The sequence below is a fragment of the Halictus rubicundus genome, chromosome 12 (genome assembly GCF_050948215.1).
Source record: "Halictus rubicundus isolate RS-2024b chromosome 12, iyHalRubi1_principal, whole genome shotgun sequence".
Taxonomy (NCBI): domain Eukaryota; kingdom Metazoa; phylum Arthropoda; class Insecta; order Hymenoptera; family Halictidae; genus Halictus; species Halictus rubicundus.
The window spans coordinates 5,527,977-5,553,492 of NC_135160.1; the positions used below are offsets into that span (position 1 = coordinate 5,527,977).

The 25,516-nt window shown below is 44.4% G+C and overlaps 2 protein-coding genes across 3 annotated transcripts in view; both read right to left on the bottom strand.

Moving 5' to 3' along the window:
• Sarm (sterile alpha and armadillo motif) overlaps window positions 1-25,516 on the bottom strand; it is a 136,028-nt gene that overhangs the window by 71,370 nt on the left and 39,142 nt on the right. The window lies entirely within an intron of this gene.
• On the bottom strand, window positions 5,856-20,920 carry LOC143359832 (uncharacterized). Its single transcript, XM_076798107.1, has 6 exons — window positions 20,841-20,920; window positions 9,164-9,613; window positions 8,367-8,677; window positions 6,583-6,887; window positions 6,277-6,522; window positions 5,856-6,180 (listed from the first exon to the last, which is right to left on the bottom strand). The coding sequence occupies exons 1-6, from the start codon at window positions 20,918-20,920 to the stop codon at window positions 5,881-5,883; spliced, it is 1,692 nt and encodes a 563-aa protein (XP_076654222.1). The 3' UTR covers window positions 5,856-5,880.

Sequence of the window (25,516 nt, forward strand, 5' to 3'; positions counted from 1 at the left end):
CTACACGTACCCTCGATAAAAATTCGAAAATCGAACGCAGATTTTCATATTGCATTTCAGTGAACGATAAACAAATTCGAGCAGGATCGAGGAACTCGGCGAATCGGCGAGACAATAAATTCGCCGACCGGATTGTTCGCGGACAAGCTGTTAAAGGGGGTTTGGTCTTTTTAAATGCGGACCGCGCGGAGCCGAATCGTGACACTCTAAATCAGCGGCAGGCGTCGGGGTCCGCGTTCGGCCGCGTCCCGACGCCATTAATTTCTGGCCGGAGCACGATGATGCAGGCCGGGCACGCTCCTATTTGTGACTTAGCGAAAAGAAAACGACCGCATAGGCCAGCCGGAATCGTCTCGGGGGAAAAGAAACGAGGGTACGAGCGCGAACGGCGCTTCGGCGACAACGAGTCGCGGGTAAATTTATCTCCGCGGGCCCGCGCCGCTTTCTTTGCCCGCCGAAAACCTTCGCGAAGCTCCTCCTGAACTCGTCATTCGATCCACCGTGTACAGAGAAGCGCAAAACTCGAACAACGTGGCCATTCTTTCGACAAATTCACGTGGTCGTTCGGTCAGATTACAAAAACCTCGAGGGGCATGTGATTCGTTATTAATTTTGATAGGATAGGCCACCGCGTAACGTGATTAAAAAACGTACGGAAAATTGTTTGATACATTTTCTGTATATTTACTGCCTCGGGGGATACAGTGACTCACAGCAAGATTCGGCCATTTTTAAAAGGACGATAATATTTTTGACAGTGAACCATACGATTTGGATTTCTCTGACACGTTAGAACAAAATTTGAAATAATTGCAGAGACAATACTAAAAATTGTATTTCATAACTTTTTTATGTAGGCCTACGTTGGAAATGGAGAGAACACATTTTGCAGATCTGTATGAATTATAATTATTTCAAAAATTTTTTCCGCGTCGTGTAGTGGACCAATGGTTTAACCCTTAGCACTCGAATGGCGACTGTAAGGCGCCACTAAAAATTGCTGTATCACTATTCAAGATATTTTGTACATTATTCATTATTATTTTGTTTGTGTTTAATAAATGACTAAACACTTCAGTATTGAACGAGTAAATTTCACCATTTTCGTATGTATAACATGAAACAAAATATATAGAAGGGAAATATTCTAGGTCGGAAGAAATGTTTCGTTTTGGAGTTAAAATAGCTTCGAGTGCAAAGGGTTAACTTCTAACAAAAAATCCAATTCGTATGGTGCAATATTAATAAAGTTGTCATCCTTTTAACACGTTAACTGCCACGTCAGTGACACATGACAGACAGTGATTTTTGACTGGGTTCAGAAATTCATTTTTATTATATATCCAGATAAACCGAATTTCATAGGAGTCTTTCGAATTCAAAAGGGTTAAGACAGCATCCGCTGTAATACATTTAAAATGTCTAGTTTCGCTTTCATTAATTAAACTACTCGGATTTTCTAAGAATCTTCGGAGCTGATATTTGGCACTTCTCGTGTTAAAAGCGTCCGAATATTGTATTATGCGATTCGCTGCATATCAGTCTCGTTTAGCACTCGGTAGTTCCGGTGTTAATGCATTGCCCAAACGGATTCGAATGAAGCGCATTCTCGGCAAGATCGACGATCGGTAGCGAAACGATCGGGCGCCCGGGGCGATCCATCGATCGGCCGAGCGATTACTCACTGCCACCCACGGGTCTCGGCGTAATTTTCGCGCGTTCGCGAAAAGCGGTCTTGTGATCACGTTGCGTGGACGGAAACGCCGCGCCGAGTCGCGCGGGCACTGACAAAGAGGAACGAAGACGAAACGATCGTTAATGGCCGGTAAACGCGCGGCGACGGACGTGAATTGCCCCGGCCGTAACTGTAATTTGCGCCTTTTTTCTTCTTTTTTATTCCTCTTCTTCTTCCTTTATTTCGCCACCCCCTACCCGCGCCGCGATCGGGACTCTGTTTACTTATGTAATGCTTGTGCAATAATTACCGACGTTTAAGCAATTGACCGCCTCCGGCGCTGCCGGAATGAAAACAGAGAAACCTGAAGAGGAGAGGAACGTTCCCCGTCCACTCGACCGACGAGGATTAGGGCGCCGAGGTATCCCCCTAGCAATTATTTATTTACCCGGCGCTCCTGCAGCGGCCACGGTAATTCTCCGCGATCGGTCGATCGAGATTAGAAACGCTGTCTGAGAATTATTCGCTGTGCGAGGAAACTGTTTCTGTGTGCACCGTGACGTCTCGATATGTGTGCGAACACAGTGCACGATGTTTGTGAAAGTACACCTTCAATCCTGTGGCGAAACTTTGTTGTTCGTGATTATTAAACTGTGGGTTTTCACGCGAAATAACAATTGAATTAGTTGAAATGTACAGGAACTGCGTAGACATTTATTTCCTTTCTCCAGCACTGCAGCTAGGAAGCTATTATCCGAACACTCATGCTCTCCAGTGTCCAGTTCGGATAGTAGAGGTTCCACTCTATCGTGGATTACTCGAGCAAGCATAATCCGAACTGTGCCGTGTTTGGTATCGTTTCAATCGGAAAAGTCTGACGAATATGCAGACGAAAGTTTCATGAAAAAATAATTACAGACAACCAAGTTTTATCATCGAATTAGTATTGTCTCACTGATATTGAGCTCTGACAAGATATCAAAGAATAATGTGAGTACACATAAAAATGTTATCCAATGCTATTGTTTTTAAAAAATGCTGCAACAAACCGCTTTTGGTACTGAATTAGGAACTGTGCTATTTCAACGGGGTGACATTAACCAGTGTATCGCAGCGTTAATAAAATACTGTAATTATGAAGTAGCGTAGTGAACACGTTCGACGGTAGTGAATCGATTAGAAACGGCTTCGATCAAATGCCAGACCAATTGAATTTGTTGGCAGCGAGAACGACACGCGTCTTCCGTCTGAGAAAGTCTGCGCGCTGCCGTCGCTGACTAAACTTCGCCAAGTGGTCCGAACAATTGAATCATTAGCCGGCGGGACGTTAGTCACCCGCAGCGTGCTAAATCTTCCCGCTAAATCGGCCATTCTGATTTATATTTTTGGCGCGGCGACTGCGGAGGCAGGAAAACCACGAGGCGCGCGGGGTCTATTTTTTCTCGGGCAACCGAGAGACACAATAATCAGGAAGGAACCTAACATAACAGAGGGAAAACGGTGGAAAACACTATGATATTATCTTTCTTCAATCTCCATCAATTTCCCAAATTATTAAACACCTTACAGCGGAATAAAATTGCAATAAAACAGCGCCAAAAATCTGACATTTCATTTTCCGCGTGCTCGTTGCAAAGGGGAGACTTCGATCTTTTCTTCTCCAGTCTCGATCGATTTCCCAAATTATTAAACACCTTACAGCGGAATAAAATTGCAATAAAACAGCGTCAAATATCTGACGTTAATTTTTCCGTGTGCTCGTTGCAAAGGGAAGACTTCGATCTTTTCTTCTCCAGTCTCGATCGATTTTCCAAATCATTAAACAACTTATAGTTGATTAAAATTGCAATAAAACAACGCCAGAAAATATGACGTTAATTTTTCCGTGTGCTCGTTGCAAAGGGAAGACTTCGATCTTTTCTTCTCCAGTCTCGATCGATTTCCCAAATTATTAAACACCTTACAGCGGATTAAAATTGCAATAAAACAGCGCCAAAAAATCTGACGTTAAATTTTCCGCGTGCTCAAAGGAGAGACTTTGATCTTCGAATTCACGCCGATGAAATTCTGGAAAGAAAAATTTTGGAAACTTCCCAGGAGCATTTGAGTTTGTAACGAAAAAGGTATCGATCTTCGCCTAACCCAGCATTCTAAAAATAAAAGTAATCGAGGGATGTGAAAGTAGAGATCTCAAGCCTTACAACCAGCCCCAGACAGTCCGATTATTCTTCGCGAAGTGACGACAGGCTACCGACGCTTCGTGAGAATAAAAATTAGCATAAAGACCCGCGATTTATGATCATAATATTCTCACTGCAGCCTTGAGCGACTTTATTGAAACGGAGGAAAACTCTTGGAAGCTTCTTGACGTTCCAAGAAAACCCCATTAGTTATCTACCGGATCTAGAACGGAAGGTTGATCTAATAACTGGAAAGGATGCCTGGGCCTTGATCTCTCGCGACGTCCTCGATCGGCGCATCAGCCGAATAACGCAATGATCGACGGTAGTTCATCTGTGGACTACTTTGTGGAAAGCGTATGATCCGAAGACTTTTTAACTGATCATTTCATTTGGTATTATTACGTAAAAGAAGATTTTCAAGCTTCCCTTTGGTACAGAACAATTATTAAAAATCCTATTAACCCTCCGTCTGCATACTTGGTCGTTTACGTTTCTCGAGTACATTGTTTCTCGAGTACATTGTTTCCCGATCTAAGTTTTAAAAAACTCTAAAAAAATCCTGGAATGCTTATTGAACTCGCCATTTTAATATATAATCGTTGTAACGTCAAATGTTTGAAGCTTTACTGGGAGGAAAGAGATAAAAATTTGCAAAAGAGTTAATTTGAAAAGGTGAATTTGATTTGCAAGAGGATTAGAGCGCAGAACCTGTGAAGTGTCGCGGGACCTTGACCACGAGTTGGGACCTGAAAATCAACGCCGAGGAGCGGAAGCTTCTGCGCGTTGATCGCGGCGCGTCGCGCGAGCCGAGGGGAACACGCTTTGTTTTGAAGCGGGCTTGGCAGTTCTCTCGCTGGCCGGTCGCGATAAAAAGAATTGGCAGCGAGGCAGGTGCGTAATAGAACCTTTAGCGCTGCGGCTGGAATTCTGCCAGAGTTACGCAAACGCGTTGCCAACGACAGCGAGCGTTCAAGTATGATCCGGCTCTGCCAAAACGCGCGAAGAATGGAATCCCGTCGGCCGTCGCCGCCGCCGGACCCGAGAGCCTCGACGGAATTATTCGGAATTCCCGATCGATCCGCGAACGCGTCACAAGTCGCGGACTAGACAGAAGTATCGCTGAATACAAAGAACTTTTGACAAACTGCGCGGTGCGCTTCGTTGCGCAACCGCGGAGGAAGTTTGTTGCAACCGGTCGCTTCGATTTGCGTCACTTCATCGAACCAGTTCGTTCTACAAGCAAAATCTTCGGGAATAAAGAATGCGATTCTTTTATATTCTACTCGGAGGTGAAATGAGTTGTGCAAGTATCGAAGCACTACTGTGCTCCAAAGTTATGGGAACACTGAGTTTGATACTTCTTTTAGTGAATTTATAAGGGATTTTTTTGAAATTGTGCATTTTATGCTTGTATTACTGTTTGGTACATTCAGTGAAGCACTACTGTACTTCAGAATTATGTGCACACTCTGCTACTGAATTCAATAGGGGTTTCTTTGAAACTGCACTTAACGAAGCACACCTGTACTTTAAGGAAATGTTCGATTTTTGAATCTGCTTTATTTGGTGGTAATTTTGTGACGCTGTTCCATCCAATACTGTATTATGTTTTTTTTTATGTGACAGTACATTCACCGAGGCGTTACTGTACTTTAAAAATGTTTCTTAGCATTCTGTTTCTGATGATTCTCCACTTACGTTTCAATTTTTTTAATCATTATTGAACGTCCTCTATCGTGAAACAATTAACGAGGCACTACTGCACTCTAATGTTGCCAAAATTTATACACTGGCTAAGAATCCCATACCACCAATTCAATGTGCGATTATCTTCTGTTCAACTTTGGCTCGGACAAATAAATTTATTACGGGTCCTGGACGACCCAGCCCCACTTTAATACTGACATTTGATCTTCGTGGACGTGCAAGCTCAATGTCAGACATCAAGGCCATTGAGTGGGAAATGATGATCGTCCGACAAGAAAATTCCAGGAAATACAAACGGAACGGGCGCGGCGAGCTTTAAGTGAAACTGTACGCTCCTGCGAACTGCGAATCCTCCACCTCTTCGACGTCTTCCACCTCTTCTTCCCCTTCCTCTTCGTCCTCATAATCTTGGTCATCGTCGTCTCGGATGTCCGCGTACAAGTCGAAGACCACGTCCTCTGCTCCCTCAGGGAAATATTCGTTTATCATCGCGTATGCCTCTTCGTCGACCTCGGTGACGAAGTATGGCTCGATGCTTGCGAATGACAGGAAAACGTCGTCGGTGATCCTCTGGATGATCACCACGAACACCTCGGCGCCGGTTTTGTATTTAACCTGTGTCGGCAGTTCGCGCAGATTAGCCTTGCATCGAAGTACAGTATTCTCTGTAACGACGGAGAGAATGATTGAAGATTGAATCTGTTATGCGACCTTTTGTTGAAAGTCTTCAGGGCTGGAAGCGATCCTCCCCGCGTAGGGTGGTTTGTCGAACTCGAACGCTCCGAAATATCGAAGAGCATCAGGAAACAGGGCGCAAGTGTCGTACACAGCGTCGAACTTGTCGGCGCGAAATTTGAAGGCGCAAAAAGGGGCCGGCGGTAACGGCTCTTCATAAGGATGCACCCTCTCCATGTAATTGCTGAAGATGGTATTGAAGACGTGCACTTTGCTCCGGGCCTATCGATCACGAGATCGGTACGATTTTCTTCGAGTAATACCGACGTCGTCGAGCATTACCTGAGGAGGTATCCAAACTGCTGGATGCTGTCTGGGGAAGTCCTCTTCGTCCTCTGGGTCAGGCTCGTGGACGTAGATGTGTCTTTCCATGTATGGTTCAGGGGGGTTGATATTCTCGACCGACTCGTGGATTAGAGGTTTGCTGCTGGTCAGCAGTTGGACGAGGTAATTCTCGACGTCGTGGATCTCTCGTGTGGGACACCTAGCTTCCCCCTTGGGACAGTCGTACGGGTACGGCACTGGCCAATCGGGGTGAGGTCGTCTGCCCTTCAATCTCAACGCCAGTGTCTTGCCGTCGGTGAATCCTGAGGATAAATGTCCGTTTATGGTCCTTGCGATAGTATGCTGTGCGCTAAACCCTTGCCAGTTGACGAAATTGTGTTTTAGAATGGTGCTGTGGCAATGTGGATATTGAACTTGACGAGTCCTACCATTTAAATTGTATATTCAACTCTTGCCGAGGCACTACTGCACTTTAAAATAGTTTGCAATCTGTACATTGGATTTTACAAAGACTTCTATTTTATTGATTCTAGTTTTTGGGATAAGTGTCTGTTTATGACCCTCATAATTGTATCAAACCCTCGCCAATTAACGAGGCACTACTGTACTTTAAAATAGTTTTGCAATCTGTACATTGGATTTCACAAAGCCTTCTATTTTATTTATTCTAGTTGTTGGGATAAATGTCTGTTTATGACCCTCATAGTTGTATCAAACCCTTGCCAATTAACGAAGCACTCTTGCACTTTAAAATAGTACTGCAATCAGTACATTGGATTTTACAAGGCCTTCTATTTTATTTATTCTAGTTGTTAACATAAGTGTCTGTATATGACCCTCATAGTTGTATCAAACCCTCGCCAATTAACGAGGCACTGCTGCACTTTAAAATAGTACTGCAATCTTTACACTGGATTTTACAAAACCTCCAATTTTATTGATTCTAGTTGTTAGGATAAGTATCTGTTTATGATTCTCATAGGTGTATCAAACCCTCGCCAATTAACGAGGCACTACTGTACTTTAAAATAGTTTTGCAATCTGTACATTGGATTTTACAAAGCCTTCTATTTTATTTATTCTAGTTGTTGGGATAAATGTCTGTTTATGACCCTCATAGTTGTATCAAACCCTTGCCGATTAACGAAGCACTCTTGCACTTTAAAATAGTACTGCAATCAGTACATTGGATTTTACAAGGCCTTCTATTTTATTTATTCTAGTTGTTAACATAAATGTCTGTATATGACCCTCATAGTTGTATCAAACCCTCGCCAATTAACGAGGCACTGCTGCACTTTAAAATAGTACTGCAATCTTTACACTGGATTTCACAAAGCCTTCTATTTTATTTATTCTAGTTGTTGGGATAAATGTCTGTTTATGACCCTCATAGTTGTATCAAACCCTCGCCAATTAACGAGGCACTACTGCACTTTAAAATTGTAGCAAGACACTACTGTACTTGAATATTTCGTACCAGAAGTATGTAGTACTCGAGTGCAAAGGGCAAATCCTGCAACAATGGCTCGTGTTAATTATTATTCGATAAACACTGACTACAGATGGGAAGAATCTAGCCCACACTGCAGCACACGATGCAGCACGAATAACGAGTGCACCTGACGCAAGATGAACGCATCGTTGCACCTGGCAGCTCCAGAATCCGATGATCCCCGATCAACGACGGATCCGCTTGCTTAAATAACCACGCATATCGATCACAATCGATGATCGAGGAAGCGTTAGAAGAGAAAGTCGTAGGAGATTCCAGGACGCACCTGCGATCATTTCTGGCGTCATCTCGTCGCCGCTCTCGACCAGCATGCTCTCGATCATCTCCTCGGTGAAGCTCAACCGTTGCTCCTCCTGGATGTCGAAGTTCTGCTTGAACAGGCAAGTAGTTAGGTCAGTGTACGGGGGACTGCCATACTTGTCCCTGTAACGACCCTCCTCGTCCCTGAAGATCCACGGGTAGAAGACCAGAGCAGTCTCCTCGCATAACTCGAACATCATCTGCGCCAGAAACGCTTCGTACTTTTCTTTTCTCTCGGCCTCCTCTTTCGCGAGTCGTTGATCCACTTTTGCTTTTCTGGTTTCAAGATTTTCTGTTAGACCAGTGCGCATGACATGTCCGATTTTCAAAACAAACATAAGCTTAACTACATAAACTTGACATATTCTGCCAATGAATTACAATTTTCTTGATTGTATTACGGTAGAAATTGAATTTACAAAATTCTTCATTCACAAGATTGCAATCTCCATTTTGTAGTCTTCCCTACCATCGACGAATAGTGCGTTCGATTAGTCAATATATTTCTACGTCACATAATGCTATCGTCAATATTTTATTTTTCCATTTATATAATAGTTTGAAATGAATTTGTTTCTGAAATGACATTAGACTCATTAGACTCTCAATAATTTCTGAACTGTTCGAAACTAGTCTAGTTACAGATACAATTGAACCACCGTGTAGTAAGTACAGAATTAAAATAGAGCAAAGATCGCGAAGGGTCAATTATTCGAAACGTTCTACAATTAATCATACAACACAATTGATTGTGAAAAGAACCTAATGGCCTCCTCTTTCTGCCACATGACCTCCTCCTCCGGCGTCCTAGTGCTCACGCTCAACTTCATTTCCGGTTCTTCGTTCGCCTGCACTCTTCGAATCTCTTGAACGAGCGCCTTCCTCAGATTAGGACAGTTCGCGCCGAAAATTAGGTTCACCATTTTCCCGTCCTGGATGAACATCCACACGGGCTCGCTTTTTCCACGGAACCTCTTTATATCCTCGATGTTATCGTTCTTGACGATCGCGTAGCTGATCGTGTCTCCGCCGACCTCCATCTTGATCTTCCTCAGGGTGCTCACCATCGCTATGCAAGGGCCACACCACTCGGAGTAGATGTCTGCTAGGACCAGTCCCTTGCGATTCAACAATTGCTCCCATTCTTGCTCCGTGTCGACTTCCGTCTGCAGAGCAGTCTGCTCTTTTCTGCCCGTTCGGGCCAGTTTGGATCTTTGATCGCGATCGAGACTTCTCAACCTTGTCGAACGTTTCGTCGGAACTTGGCCGCTTTGGATCGATGTTTCCCGGTTTAGCCGTTCGAGTCCGATTTCAAGCTGTTCCCTCGAAAAACAGCTTACGCCGAGCAATCGAAGCCGAGCGGAATTCGCACGAGGAAAACGGCTGTTCCACGGGTTCACGCGAGTTCATTGGTCGACCGCTGATCCGAACGAAATCGGAGACAACACGCGCAGTGTTACGACATCGCAGCGACAAGGAAACCGCGCTGTTGTTTCCTGCTTTCGACACCGGGCGTAAACAAATCGGCGAGCACGGCGAGCTGTGTCCAGCAGAATTTCAGGTTCTCGGGTGAATGTGGAGCAACAGAAACGTAGAATTCCGTTGATCGGCCCACTTGACCGCGTTCTTTCGCAATCCTCCGGTGCCAGTGACACCGCGATCATCGACGCGCGTGCTCGTCGCAAGCCTGCGACTGATGACACCTGGGAAAACTCGGTGGAACAGCCAAGCAGGCGGAGATTGAGGCAGTCCTCCGACGCGTCGGAATTAATCTGTGCACCTGGACCTGTGCATTCGGATTTCTTTTTTTCTCTAGTTAGAGCAATCTGCTGCGTAACGTGACACCGTTTTTCGAGAACATTGCAATTGGTCGGAATTGTAGACAAAATACTCAAACTTGTACTTTGCAGCTTTTCTACGTGGGCTTATATTAAAAATTTAGAAAGCAGGTTTTGTAGATTTGTATCAATTGTACATATTCTGAAAATTGCATGATAATCGGTCAACGTTTCGATGAGCCGTGATCATTTCAAGTTGAGAGCTTAACACTTTGACTGCCGAAATCTCAAAAATTCCATAAAATCAAAGTGAGTTATTTAACCCCTTCCCGTACTTTAACGAGTCTGACTCGTGATGAAGATTTTGGGCACAGACGTAAACATCACGAGTACGACTCGTGGACGGAAAATCTGCCAAATGTAAATATCACGAGTGAGAGTCGTGGAACGATTTACAAAGGACTGTATCACAGGTATTTGCATTTCGGCTAGTATTGCAACTGTTTTCGAGCATCACTCTGGTCTGTTTACCGCGCGTTGACCCCTACCGTTTGGGACCGGATTTCGTCGAACTAAATAGCACGGGAAGAGGTTAATGAAATAAAAATTGAAAAAAAAATGAAATGTGTGATATTCAGTCCTCCAACTTTCTTGCATTTTACAGATCCCAATCAAATTTGGTACAATGAATATATTAACGTAAAAATTCATTTTAACCCTTTGCACTCGAGTGGTGACTCTGACGCACCACTACAAATTGTTGTGGCATTATTTCAAAGAAATTACAAAAAATGTTACAATGTATTTGCTACATTACAAAATTTGTATTTAACAGATTACTAAACATTTACATATTATACGTGGAAATCGGATCCGTTTCGTATAAATAAAATGAAAATATTCTAAGACGAAAGTTTTAGAATGAAAATAGCGCCGAGAGCAAAGGGTTAAAACCTGGACAAATAATTCCGTCACTTACATATGGATGACATGACAGTCAACGTGTTAAAGTCGCAGATTTTCGCCCTTATGGGAGCCACTGTGGTGCGCAGAAACGCGACCTTCGCGGTCAGAGGGCGAGGAACAGCGAAAATTCGTGTGTGAGAAGAAGAGAGGCCGTGGACGGTCGTCCGGCGATCTCGAGTGGACTAATTATCGCGGCTAGACGCGAATTAGGGCCGTAAGGCTAAACGGGTGGAGGCTCGTCGTTGCGACGAGGAGTCGTCGGCGAAACGCGGCGTTATCGTCGGCCCCGATCTCCCTTCTCGAATCGCGCGACTTCTCTCCTTACGTCCGCAGGATGCGAGAAACACTCGGCCTCTCCTTTTTGCACAGAGCCGGAGATATATCTCGCGCCATTAAGCCCCGGCTACCATATCGTTTGCATCCGTCGTCGTCGCTGGAAATACGCCGCAAGGAGTATTCCCAGCGGCGTCGGAACCGACGCGACGCGACGGGACGCGAAACATCCGCGGAATATGTTCCGAATAATCGTTGCTTCGCGACACTCGATGTCGCTCGGGGCTGAACTGACAGGTACGATCGTTGGGAGTCGATTGAAACGAATGCAGGTGGTAGAAGCGTTAAAGGTGGCTCGTTTGATTTCCGTAAAAATGGCGGGGCTGTCGCGATTCGAAATTGCGACATCTGAGCCGCTCAGTGCACACATCGATTAACTTCACTTTTTGAAAAATCTTAAATTTAAGTGTCAAAGCACTTGGTATAGTCATAACTTTTTGTATTTATAATAACTTTCCTGAATAATAAAGATAAGCACCATTAAACGGCAAAATTTTGTTGGCCATTGAATAATAAGTAATTTATTTCAGAAGCCATTTTGATTAACTCCATACTCTAATGTAAATCGTTTCAGTAACGCTGTATCTGTTCCGGCCGTGCATCAACATGTAAAAAGAAAGCGCCATTTCATCTAATCCAAATGACCCACCAAGATTTTTTGTCAACAAAACCTTTAGAACAATCAATCATTAACAGAAAAGTAACCGTCACAGGGCTTCCGGTAAATTGGCTTAAAATACGCTGGATAAAGTTAGAAAGGTCCAAACCTCCCATCTCATACAATTCAAATGTGACTATAATGAAGATACAGAATTTAAAGCCATTAATATAAGAAAATCTGTAATAGGTAGACCGCAAAGTTTGAAAAATATAGATCAGCCGTTATTATATCCTAAAGGTAGAACTGTGACAAGGGAAAAATGGAGAGACACGATGGACCTGCTAAAATTCATTCCTCCTGTTAAACATGATTACTATAAAAACTTGACAACAAATCGAAATGACGAATCCTCACATACAGCTGACGAAGAAGGCATTATTTATAATATTGCTGAATTATCCCAAAGAATAATGCTGCTAAAATAAAGCTGCTATGAATTAATCACAAAAAATATATTATAACAGAACTGTCAACATTCATTTTTATGGAAAAGCTGTAATAAAAATATATAATAACTAACTGTTTCTGTAATAAAAAAACTTAAAAATTTAAAGACTGAATTTAACTTTATCACTTTTTTCAGTTGCCAAATCGATTAACTCCACCAGTCACATCAAAACTGTAACATTACTGACGATTATTTTTTGGCTATTCTTTCTTATTAATTTTATATACCGTTAGATGAAAGCTATATCTGTATTTATGCAGTCTGCATTATATATTTGAATTTATATTATAACAGGAATTTTAAAAAACAATATACATGACTTCATCGCATTCCTCAACTTTTTGTTTTATGGAGTTAATCGATGTGTGCACTGAACGGCTCATCTGTCTGTTGCTTTCTACGTGGTACTTTGATGGTCGAATTGGTTGATTTTATGCGTTCACTAAATGGTAAATACAAAATTATTGTGAAGAGAAATAAAAGTCTAGTTCCTGTGAGTCTTGCGATCGACTCAGATAATTTTTATTCTCCACAGAAAATTTATTCTGGCAAAACGAAGGAGCACCGGTGGAAGCAGAAATTCATCGCGCAAGGAAAACACACAGTCCGACAAATTCCGGCGACGTCACCAGACGCTTTTCATCGGAGCCGGTTGTTTAACAATAATTAATACCGTGTCGGCACAATAAAACGGCAATCCCGTGGTCGTAATTATCTCATCGCGGAAAGACGCGCGGCCGCGCTTGTCGGCCTTAATTAGACCGAAGAATTTTCGCAACGGGCCGCGACTGAATTCGCCCGCGACCATAAACAGCAATCAACGGCTAGTCAAGATTAGGTCCGTCGGAGCCACCGAGCGTCCGACGATTGAAATGAGACCGTTTTATCGGAGAGCATAATTTCGCCCGTAAAACCCACCCCTCCCTTATCCTCGTCGTCTTTCCTAGCTGTCTCCGCGCGGCCGACGAAAATAAACGGTCTAGGCGACATCCTAATTATCCCGCGCGTGGATTCGTTAACACTTGAACCGGAACGACCCCGGGCGTGCTCCGACATTTCGTTCGAATGATCGCGCGGAACGACGCGGAGTTCGCGGCGGTGCCTCAACCCTCGTGCAATTGGGGACGAATCAATGTCAATCCTCGTTAGCGATTATTAAGCAGGTGACTCATTGGTGCGGTTGATAGTCTCCTTTTTTTCCAATCGGCGCGTCCTGCAAGCTTATGCTTCTCGGGGAGCGGAGTTCTTCCTCGGCGAGGGATGATCTATCAAAAATGATACGTGCACATCTCCATTCTTTTTAAAATTTGGGTTTTCATCCCTCGGACTGTGGTTTATTCTTATAACTGACGATGTTTACTCTCACTGTTTTATTTACCAATTTTTCCCGAACCTATTTTTGAAGGTACACATCAATCTTTCTATTGTTCCTAAAAGACGGATTTTAGCTTTTTTCTGTTACAATTCGCGAAGTTACAGAATAATTTTCCTGAGAATTTTTCCAGTTGTTTATTCAAGTCTCCGGAGCCCTCTCAGATCGTGCAAATTCCAGGGAGGCTCGGTTCAAGTGTATCGCGAAGAGAATTAACACTAGAACTACCGAACCAGTCAAAATGACTTGTGGATGATTTTTCCTTTCACGATTAGTGAAACTATGAAAACGTTTTCACCAGAAATTTTTTAATATATCTCTTCTTTGGAGTGCATGTTACCATAAAAATCGTATGAAACCTGAGCAAATTCGATCTTGCTGTTATTATAAAGGGGTAAGTCTAAGCCACGTTTAGGGCTAGGTAGTTCTAGTGTTAATTATTAAAGACAGACGACGAATTGTGTCGCATGGTATGACGGACGTAGTCAAAGTGTTAACGACCGGTTTTATCATAAGCGACGGCAACGTTCGCAGCCCCCGTTCCCGTTCGCGAAAAGAGTGCGAACCAGAAGAGGCGAAGCCGGTTGCGCAAGAAAACGGGCTTAAACGGGCTTTCACGAGCCGCGATAAGCGTTTCGCTCGAGCGGGAGCGGCGCGCCTCCTTTTGTCCGGCCGACGACGGAATTACCACCGCGGGGACCAACAGTTTCTCGGCCGTTTTAATGACCGATGCAAATACGCGTCATTAGGCCTCGTTGGGCTCGTTTCGCCACTATTTGTCTTTATAGCTACCCGACTAAGCGTACTCCTCGTCCAACGAAGCCGCGCCGCGCCGGCCCAACCATTTTTTCCCTTCGCACGACCAGTTTTACCCGCCGCGGCGGATCAAACCGCGCGAAAACGTCCACTCTGACGCGGATAAACTGCAAACTAATTTGTCTAAGAGCACTTGCTGCGCGATTTAACGCGTCGTTGCGCCGATTCCTTCGTTCCCAGACGTTCGAATCAGTTATCGTTTGCGCGAGTCTCGTGAGAACGGATACCGTGGACTGGGGATTTTATAAATTCCTTAAAAAGTGGGCGCCATTTCGAACAGTGAATAGACTAACATTAATCCTACCGCCGCCGGTCAAAATGACCGGTTCCAGATTTTTTAATTTAAATTACTGAAATTATAAAGATTATTCAGTAGAGCATTCAATCTCGCCATTTTTATAATACAGCATGTATCAGTTGCTTTCAAGGCACGGTAGGTATAGTGTGGAAACAATTTCAGAAGTTGTCTTTTTGGTAAAGTGGAATTTTTGGAAAAGAAGAATTTGTTTTTGCACTATGTTTTGGTGCTCGTTGAGGAATAGATTAACACTAATCCTACCGCCGCCGGTCAAAATGACCGGTCCCAGATTTTCTTATTTTAATTACTGAAATTATAAAGATTCTTCAATAGATCATTCACTCTCGCCATTTTTATGATACAGCATGTATCAGTTACTTTCAAGGCACGGTAGGTTTAGTGTGAAAACAATTGCAGAAGTTAATCTAAAGTTTCAGAAGATGTCTTTTTGGTAAAGTGGAATTTTTGGAAAAGAAGAATTTGTTTTTGCACTATGTTTTGGTGCTCGTTGAGGAATAGATTAACACTAATCCTACCGCCGCCGGTCAAAATGACCGGTCCCAGATTTTCTTATTTTAATTACTGAAATTATAAAGATTCTTCAATACAGCATTCAATTTCGCCACTTTTATAATACAGCCTGTATCAGTTGCTTTCAAGGCACGGTAGGTTTATTGTGAAAACAATTTCAGAAGTTAATCTAAAGTTTCAGAAGATGTCTTTTTGGTAAAGTGGAATTTTTGGAAAAGAAGAATTTGTTTTTCCACTATGTTTTGTTGCTCGTTGGGAAGTTCGATTGTTCCTGCAAACGTTCGGTAACGCAGGGAAGATCGAGCGAATCGCCGGACGCGATCGCGGGGCCACTTAGCCGACCGGTGGCAATTAACGTCAGACCGTCGGGAGCTCGACGGACATTAATTCCGTTCGCGACGGAAAAATCGGCGCAAATCGGTTTCGCGACACCGCGGAGACCTTCGACGACCGCCCACCGGCAGACATTCGCGATCGTAAAACCTAGCAAAATCGCGGCGTGATTCATTATTAATGTCGTTAGGCTGCGACGGAGGAAGGCGCAGCCGCCGCCGCCGCCGCCGCTAGCCTCCGCATTTATCATCCCGGTGACGAGTCTCTGGGAAACGGGACGGTCGAACAAAAATTTCACCGTCCAAGAATCGAAACGGAACCGAGGACCGTGGCCTCCCTGAATCCGGAACACCGATGTTTCCTCTATATTTCTGTAAATGCGAACCTCGTGTTTCCCATCCGTCGCTTTCGGGACCGCAGATTTTTCACTTTCCAAATATCCGAATATTCGATGATAACAAAACTTTCTTGTTCTTAATTATTCTCATGAAAACATTGTCAACGTGTTTGCCATATTTTTCCGAGTGAAACGAGTACAAACATGACATACCTCGAAGCATATTTACTTCTTTAAATTTGGTGGAGCCTCGATTATCCGAACCGAAGTCGAAATTTAGTATACATATTTTACAACAGTTCCAACGACTCCCAGAAATCAGTAACGATTTCAATTAGTACTGTAGCTACATAACGTACACCGCCGATCAGTTCGGATAAGCGAGGTTCCACTTTATCGTGGATCAAAGAGGCAAATGTGATCCGAAGTATACCGTGTTTGGTCTCGTTTTAATCAGAAAAGTGTCGCGAACATGTTGGTAAAGGGTTCATTGAGAAAAAGAAAAATGTTTTGTCACTTTATGCAACGCTCGGTAGCTTTAGTGTTCAGTGTCACTGTTTTCTTTTTTTTTTTTACGGGACGGAGTAGTGTCTTTTGTGAAGGCACGTCAGCGAGTTTTCGCGACAACGACACCCAAATCTTCGGTGCCGACAAACTTTCAACGCGACTGCGAGATCCTCGCATGCAGCGACAACGCAGCGAGCAAAGTTTCCTGGCAAAGCGGAGCGATCGTAAGTGGAACAAGCTCGGTTCTCAGAACTACCAAAGCGGACCTGTTCGAACACCTGTGAGAATGTCTTGGCGAGCCCGTGAAACGATCTTCTCGGATTCTTTAATATGGATCATCAATTATCCGAACGCTAGGTAGAGAACCAAGAAAGCAGAATAATCTTTCTGCGGACCTTTGTGCATTAGAACATCTAAAAAGTACCAAAAAATATTATCAAAAACGAACAAGATTTTTCTTTTGTTTTCACTTCTCTTTATTGCTAATTGACAGTCAACTGAAAATCCAATTTTTCCGGTCACCCGAATTTTACAAATTGCATCACAAAAATTAGAATTTATGCAGAAGAAACACCAGAAGAATTTTACGTTGCTGATACAATTTAGAACCCGTTGGAAGTGTTAAGAGAACAACAGATGAATTTCTGTGTAACTCCGTTTTGTTGTCCCTCGGTCCTATTATTGTATATGAAAACATATTAACAAGTTTTTGTAGACCCTGCTGGCGTTGTACACACCACATAATTAATGACACGAGGCTGGAGTAAGAGTTCCAGTCATGTTTCTTTGATCAACGACTGACCTGAATAGATTTAGGAGCAGTTTCGAGTCGGAGTTCAAGGTTGCTCGACGATAGGGTATTTTTGTTTTCGGAAGGACTTAAACGGTAGTATATCAAGCCGGCTGGAAGAGAGCTATTCCGACCACCTGACACGAATCCATCATCCTTTTGTCCGGAGGCGACCGAACCCCCGCGAGGATTTAACTTATGAATTAATCAGCCGGAGGAGCGGCGTTCCGTACCACGGGATGCCGTCGTTCATTATTCTTCCGATGCGACCGGATGAGTTACGCCGGTTAATTACAACGGCGGAGAAGCCCGTGGCATTGTGCAGGATAACGAAACGCCTGGCGTAATTACTTGGACCCCTAACTCGTTTAACCCCTTCGGTCTCCGACTGTGATATCGTTACACTCTAATCGAAATTTTCGACTTGCCCGCGACGTATCTTCAGAATCATTGTCAAACATTTTACATGTATTTACAAACGGAGAATGGAACGTTTGACACGAATCACGGTATATCTCGTTTCGATGGTTATTACGGAGTGTACAAAAAATTGTTGACATTTTGCCAAAACTAAAAATGTAGTCAAAAAGCAATACATATGAGTCGAACGGAAAAAGAACAAATGCCGTCCTGCATACGACGGAATTCGCGCGTTCTGCGCCTAAATATAGCGTCTCTGAGTGTAGCCATTACTCCGCAGCACTTCGGAATACTTCAAAGAAGCAGTAAACAGAAATTCTAGTCGGATATTCAGCTTTGTTGGTCCGTCGCAGAGTTCTCAAGCAAATGGACTTGCCGTTTATCACCAGGACACAAAAGCTCAGACGAGTTCATCACCGATAAAACCAAATAATAGACGATTGTAACATCAGGACTACGAGAAAGATTAAATCAAATCCTAGACAAGTGTGTCGTCAGGACTACGAGAAAGATTAAATCAAATCCTAGACAAGTGTGTCATCAGGACATCGGAACAGATAAAATCAAATCCTAGACGAGTGTGCGTTCAGCAACATCGGATCGAAGGCATGCGAACTGATCTCCTGCCGAGCGTTGAAAAAATCGGTCTCGATCCACGGCATCAGGAAAATCCGACAGGAAATCGTCGTCCTTGGCGATCGTTTTCACTCTCCGTTCGTTTTCTCCGTGAAATCGTAATTAGCCTGAATCACCTCTGGATCTCGGGCCCACGCTCGCCGACGCAGCGTCGCCGTGCCGGTTCATTAGAAAATAAGGAAAACAAGCAATTCTTACGCGGATCGAGATTTTCGACGATTTCCTGGATCGAGATCGTTCGCGGGACGCAGCGTCGTGCTGGCTGATTTCGAGGAATCGCCGCGACGAGATCCGCCGACCCAATTTTCCTAATCTGTCTCGTTTTCAATTTCCAGAATGCTCCTGGCGTTCTCGGAATCTGCGAATAGCTGGTTGACCCTCGAACTCCAGATTTTGTCAGCGTTGAATTGGTTACGCGGTCTGATAGTGGAGCGAGGATGACTGTGTGCTAGGATCGTTTAGGTTAGTTTGCCGTCGCACGTGCTGCGAGTTTAGCGTCAGCTTTATGCGGTTGTACTGTTTGGGTTAGGAAACGTGACGGTAGAGAGGTGTGGTGGAGGTTAAACGGTTGTTTGATTGGCCAGTGGGTGGCGTTGCCGGGAGACTGACTCCGCCCACTGACGCAAGCTCCGCCTACGAGGCGTGGCTTACGAAGAGAAGGAGTACAGTGTCCATTATTTTGAAACAGTAATTGAGGAATAAAAATTGCACAATAATAAACGTATTCGATTCTAGTTGTTTACTGACTGTTCAGATTCCCTTACAATTCAAATTAAGAAAATGAGTGTGGCGAATTACTGATTGTGAATGAAGCTGTAGATCAGCATGAAGGATTCCGTTCGAAAAAGTAACCAATTACATAAATTACCAAGGACATATTGCAAGTGCTCGATAATTTTGCTAATTGACACTCCATTGCCAGGAAGGGACGCGCAACAGAAAGGACTTGAAAAAGGGGTCATCGAGCCGCAGAAGATTGCGCAACTACCAGCCATTGTCTTCGCAAAGATCGCACCGTCTGCGAACGGTTTCGCGTTCGCCGGACGACGCCGAGCAGTTAATCTTTGGCCCCAGATTATCGTAATCTGAGAAGACAACTGGCTCCTAATTGAATTTAAATGGATCGTAGACGGAGAGAGGACAACTTTCCAAGATTGTCGTGGGAAACAAAGATCTGCGACTCGACGACGGGCTCGCGCCTTTTCGCGAACGCGGCGCATTAATAATCGTGGAGCGACGCGCGGCCCGCTGCTGGGAGGCGAAGAGCCTAATCGAAAGCGCGGATGACTCACTGCCCGCGATTATCGTGCGATGCACGCCTGACACGATTCGCTGCACCCGCTAGGAGAAACGAGGAAAGTCCCAGCTTCGTTACTCGGAATCCCCCAGACCGACCGCGGCCGAGGAACGGAACACAGAAATGGCTGGCCGCGATCGTGCCAGCTAGTTGATTCCTCAATGAAATCGTTCTACGATCGTCAAAAACCACTATCCTCTATTTTCAATTTTTTAGTGTGGATTCAAGTCTCTGATAGACCATCCCTCGAGCAGTTAGGGTTAAGCATCAATCGCAATAAAGCAACAAGAGCTGTAGGGGTGTGTCACCAGTGGGTGGAGCGTTTTCAAGGGGCGTGGCTTCGTTGCTCTTCACTTTAACAGAGTGAAGGTAGTACCCCGCGGGGCAATCTGTGCCCATAATTACTCTAGAATGATACTTGAAGACAAATAATGTCAGAAAAGTATATAGTCAGCGATTGAAGGCTGTCTGTCTCAATCTCTGTGTGTAGAGCGCATTGAAGGGGCGTGGCCTCGTTACATTTTAGCACTAATGCACTGTTCTACAGGACAATCTGTGCCCACTGATGCTCCAAAACGATGCTTCAAGACAAACAATGCGAATGGAAGAGATAACTAGCGATTCAAGGGTACCCATCATAATCTCAATGTATGCGTCGTATTGAAAGGGCGTGGCCTCGTTACTCTTGACCTCGGATGGATCCAAGGCAGCGCTCCACACGATAACCTGTTCCCACATGTGACCTAGATCGTATATCTTTTAAAAATCTAGCTTTGAAGACTACAATGCTCGCTGGCTCTCTGCGAAATGTCTCGAGTGGGCGTGGTCTGGTTGCCCTCGGTTTTTAACGATCCGCGGCAACGTCTCACGGGAAAATCGATGCGAATATCAAATAGATTTTCACGAAACAATGTACAATGTCACAGTCCAGTCTGCTTTCATCGAAACAATCGCCACCTGGTTGTTCTCACCCTTGAACGTCGCTCCGGCTACCATTCCCAGAAGCTCTCTCCGATTCCCACGTGTCCCATTGTCGTTCCACCGTTCATCGCCGGCTAATCTCTGGGCGGAGATCGATTCCTTGGATCCTGGCGCCGGTTCGCAATCCCGCGACACTCCGCGGAAGTAATTTGTCTCGGAGGTGGACGTTCACCATCCGATATTAATTATCCCCGACGCCCCTCGTCTCCGTTCGCGGCCGACAAATCGCTGTCTAAACGTCTGCACGAGCGGCTTGCGAAACCGAATTAAAAAGCAATTTACGATCAACCACGGACCCCCTCAGAAGCTCTTCAAACAATTATCACGGTCTCCTCGATCGCGGAGAAATTGATTATGACTAATGACGTCGGGAATTAACGCGTCTGACCTTTATGAAGTGTTCAAACGGCGGGGGTGAACAACCGCGAACAAATGGTCCTCCATTTTCAAGTTTTATTTTCATTACAGTGGACGCCAGTCTCTAACAGACCTCCTATTCGACAGTTAGGGATCAGCTTTAATCGGAACGAAGCAATTCGGGCTCTGGGGAGTTGTCAGTGGGTGGAGCGCGCTCGAGGGGGCGTGGCTTCGGTGCCCTTGATTAGGATGAAGTCAATGTAATCCGTGGCTGCTCCAGAATCAGGTTAAGAGGCAGATAAAGTCACAATTTCAGATTAATAACGATAGATGGCCACCTATGTTGTGGTATCCGCGTAAAATGTCCCGAGGGGGCGTGGCTTCGGTGCCCTTGCTTAGGATGAATTCAATGTAATACTCATGGCTGCTTCGGAATCAGGTTGAGAGGCAGATAGTGTCAAAATTTGAGATTAGTAACGATAGTTGGCCACCTATGTTGTTGTATCCGTGTAAAATGTCCCGAGGGGGCGTGGCTTCGGTACCCTTGTTTAGGATGAAGTCAATGTAATATCCATGGCTGCTTCAGAATCAGGTTAAGAGGCAGATAATGCCAAAATTTGAGATTAGTAACGATAGATGGCCACCTATGTTGTTGTATCCGTGTAAAATGTCCCGAGGGGGCGTTGCTTCGGTGCCCTTGTTTAGGATGAAGTCAATGTAATATCCATGGCTGCTTCAGAATCAGGTTAAGAGGCAGATAAAGTCACAATTTCAGATTAATAACGATAGATGGCCACCTATGTTGTGGTATCCGTGTAAAATGTCCCGAGGGGGCGTGGCTTCGGTGCCCTTGATTTCGAAGAAGTCAATGTAATATCCATGGCTGCTTCAGAATCAGGTTGAGAGGCAGATAGTGTCAAAATTTGAGATTAGTAACGATAGTTGGCCACCTATGTTGTGGTATCCGTGTAAAATGCCCTAAAGGGGCGTGGCTTCGTTTCTGTGCCCAGGAATACTCTAGAATTTATCTCCTAATGTCTTTTTGTTTAGAAATTGTGTATTACGATTAGAATGCGATCTAGAACAAACCACGGAGACCCTCGGAAGCTCTTCTAGTAATTATGACGGTCTCCTCGATCGCGGAGAAATTGATTATGACTAATGACACCGGGAATTGACGCGTCTGGCCTTTATGAAGTGCTCTTCGGCTCGAACAACGCCGGAAAAAAAGTTGGATGAAAATGAATGTTTGTTACTGCCCACGCGAGCCGGTGTCGCCGCGGGCTATCGATTCTTCTTCGTCTTTCCGGCGGATTCGAGTAGCATTGATAAGCAAGATGCAAGTGCCGGTGTGGGTTTCGGTATGCGCCGTGAAATTAGTCGCCTATTTGTCATCCGACCGCCGTATTTCGTGCTCATGAATATTCGATCGCGATCCAGTCGACCGCGGGACCACGATCCTGACACCTTACCGACGCTCCGCTGATCGAATACTTTCGGGCTTTATAAATATCGTGTCGCGTGGGCCGAAGTGTCCCCTGGAATTTCGATTCTTACTACTACCGGCTATTTTCGGTTCCGAGAACATAGACGTTCTTGGACCGAATGTTCCTTGGATCGGTTTTACTCGTCGAGACGATTTCCGATTATTCTGCTGTTAGCATTATTTCGGATTTTTCTGGACCCTCGAGTTTGCGTTTTCGTGGTATTCGGCCTGAGTGAGTCAAGCTCCCGTGTTCTTTATGGTTTGAGAGTGTATTTTATGAATTTACAAATCGACTGCCGAGTTTTATGCGTCCATGACACAAATCATATTATTTTCGATTCACAAAATTGTGGAAGGATCATTTGAGGAATCGATAATTCGGATTTTCGAATCGCCCCAGCGACCCACTGACAGAGTCCGACCAGTAAGGTGATTTCCGTCTTCGAGCGACGAAGAAGGGTGTTTAAGGGTAATCGTCGGAAACATCAATTCTCGTCGAGGCGTAGGAGACACATACCAACACCCACAGTGTTTCATCGGCGCGTGTGCGCGATTGTCCGAGCGTGTTACAACCATTCAGACACTGATTGTGAATAGAAGGGGCCGGCAAGGTGTGCATAAGGTCAGGGCGCCATATTGTACGCGCACGCCCCTGACACTGTCTCTTACACACGCCAATCGTGTTTCCTTTCATTAAACAGAAACTCTTCATTAATCAAGTGGAAATCAACTTGCTAAACTGCTTTGCCAAGAACTGTTCAAAATAGAGGAGTATCGATCATCTTTAAAATGGAACCAACAATACAGAGAGCATCTTGCAGCCATAGTAATTGAGTAGACTGCAAAATCTTGGATTCGTAGTTTTATAGAAGCCTTTTTGCAAATAAATTACATTGAAATCTAACCACAGTGTGGTTGCAATCAATTCAAGACGATAAAACAGTAGGCAATTGTATGCCATTTATTTTTATAATATTGTGAGCCTATTCTTTTGTCAGGAAAAATCCTGATAGATGTTGTAAATATTGTAATAAAAATGCTTACAAGGATGTGAAGTTGTAATTATTTTGAGGATTAATTAGACTGACATCGTTTTTCAGGTCGAAATTTCACCTCGCGAAAAATAAGGTAGAAACATATTTTAAGATTTAGATCGCACTGTCTGCAAACAAATAAAAACTTCACCGTAAAGTGTACCCAAAATCGTTCTCCCAATCGTCTCGAAAAATAACCTCACGCAGCTTCCAAAACAATCTCAATATTTCGCAGGCTACTTCGCAGCGCGCCGACAAGATTTACTATACTTCTTTGAGGGAAAAACTGAACAAGGAGCCTGAAACGAAGTTCCGCCATTTGCCAGCGCCGTTGCAGTTAGTTATTCGCGATGCAGAAGCAGAAGAAGCGGAGATATAAAATTTAATCTTGGAAGAGCTCCAAGTTTGTCGCAGGACTTTCCCACACTCGAAGAGCTCGGCTCCTATGGTTTCAAAGAAGCTGCGAGTCCCGGAGCGTTCCAGGAAGATTTTCGAAAATTTTCGTTGGGAACATCGAACGCTTCCAGAACGAGATTAGGCAAGTGTCGAATCACGGGAGAGAGAGCGTATAGTTCTCGCAGCCGAGCGGAATCTTTCGTTTCTCAGGATGATACTGCGAGGCGTGGCGCCCGAGAAGCGTGGTAAATTTATTAGCATTTCAATGGAAACGCACGAGCGCAGGCCAGTTTAATCCGTCGCGTGAATCAACATTAATAAATTATTTACAGATCGCCGTGTAATAGCGGGCGCGCGCGAGCGAGCGTACGCCGTGAAAGAACACTTTGTGCGTCTGGGACACATGAATCATTGTTTACGAAAAGCAACGTTGAAGAAAAAAAAAAAAAATGTGCAGTGGAACGGGATGGTTGCCAGAGATTGCTGCTGTGGAACGACCCTGGAAAGTTCGTTCCCAAATTCATTTTAATTAATGCTCACCCGCAAGACTGAAAAGGAGATAAATCTTTGGTGACGCATTGTTAACATTCGAATTACCATAGGTCCGTGAAAAAAATCAGTCGATGATCCACCTAGGCTCATTTTGAAGCCTGAAGACTCTATTTAGATAATTGTTTCTTTTTTTCTAGGATGCTTCTCTATTAAAATACCGTTAGGAGTCCGAGGGAGGAAAAAAATTTGTTAAACTTTTTAGAAACTTTGAAGTTTTTAGATTAGACTCGGACAAGATTTTTCGCCCGAGGGAGCCTATAATTTTGATGTTAGGCGTATCTTAGCTACTGGACTCGACCTGCTCCGGGGTTCGGTCTGCGTCGAACGGCAAAAGTTCGACGTCTGAGAACTCCTGGAAAGAAAAAATAATCAACGGCAGCAAGATTCGGCCGGCCATTAAAAGTCCGACCCGTGGCTCCTCGAGCTTGTTTGTAACAATTAAGACACGTTCGCGCATAAATATCAGCCGCTTCCGTCAGCCGAAACACCGACGTTTACGACAGGAATGTTTATGCTGGATATAAAGCTTGTACCGTTGCGGCCCTCCGACCGGTCACTCTTTCCTTCTTCCTTTTTGCCCCCCGTCCCGTTTCCCTACCAGGAAAATCACGCTCTCGTCGGGGAAAGGGCCCTTCGCCGAAGGAAACGTCGTTCGGTGAACTATCACGATTCCCTATAAAACCTCAGCCCCCCTTTTCCGAAAAACTTTATTCGGGTCAACCGTCGCTTCAACAACTTCGAATTTTTATTCACGTCTGCCTTAACCCGTTAAGTTTTGATACAAAA

Excerpts from the sequence above, each read along its gene's own strand:
- LOC143359832 (XM_076798107.1), bottom strand. The coding sequence starts at position 20,920 with ATGGTAGCCGGAGCGACGTTCAAGGGTGAGAACAACCAGGTGGCGATT. Across the intron at positions 8,678-9,163 it reads CAGAAAGAGGAGGCCATTAG|AAAAGCAAAAGTGGATCAAC; the intron begins GTTCTTTTCACA and ends TCTTGAAACCAG. Across the intron at positions 6,523-6,582 it reads CAGTTTGGATACCTCCTCAG|GCCCGGAGCAAAGTGCACGT; the intron begins GTAATGCTCGAC and ends CGTGATCGATAG.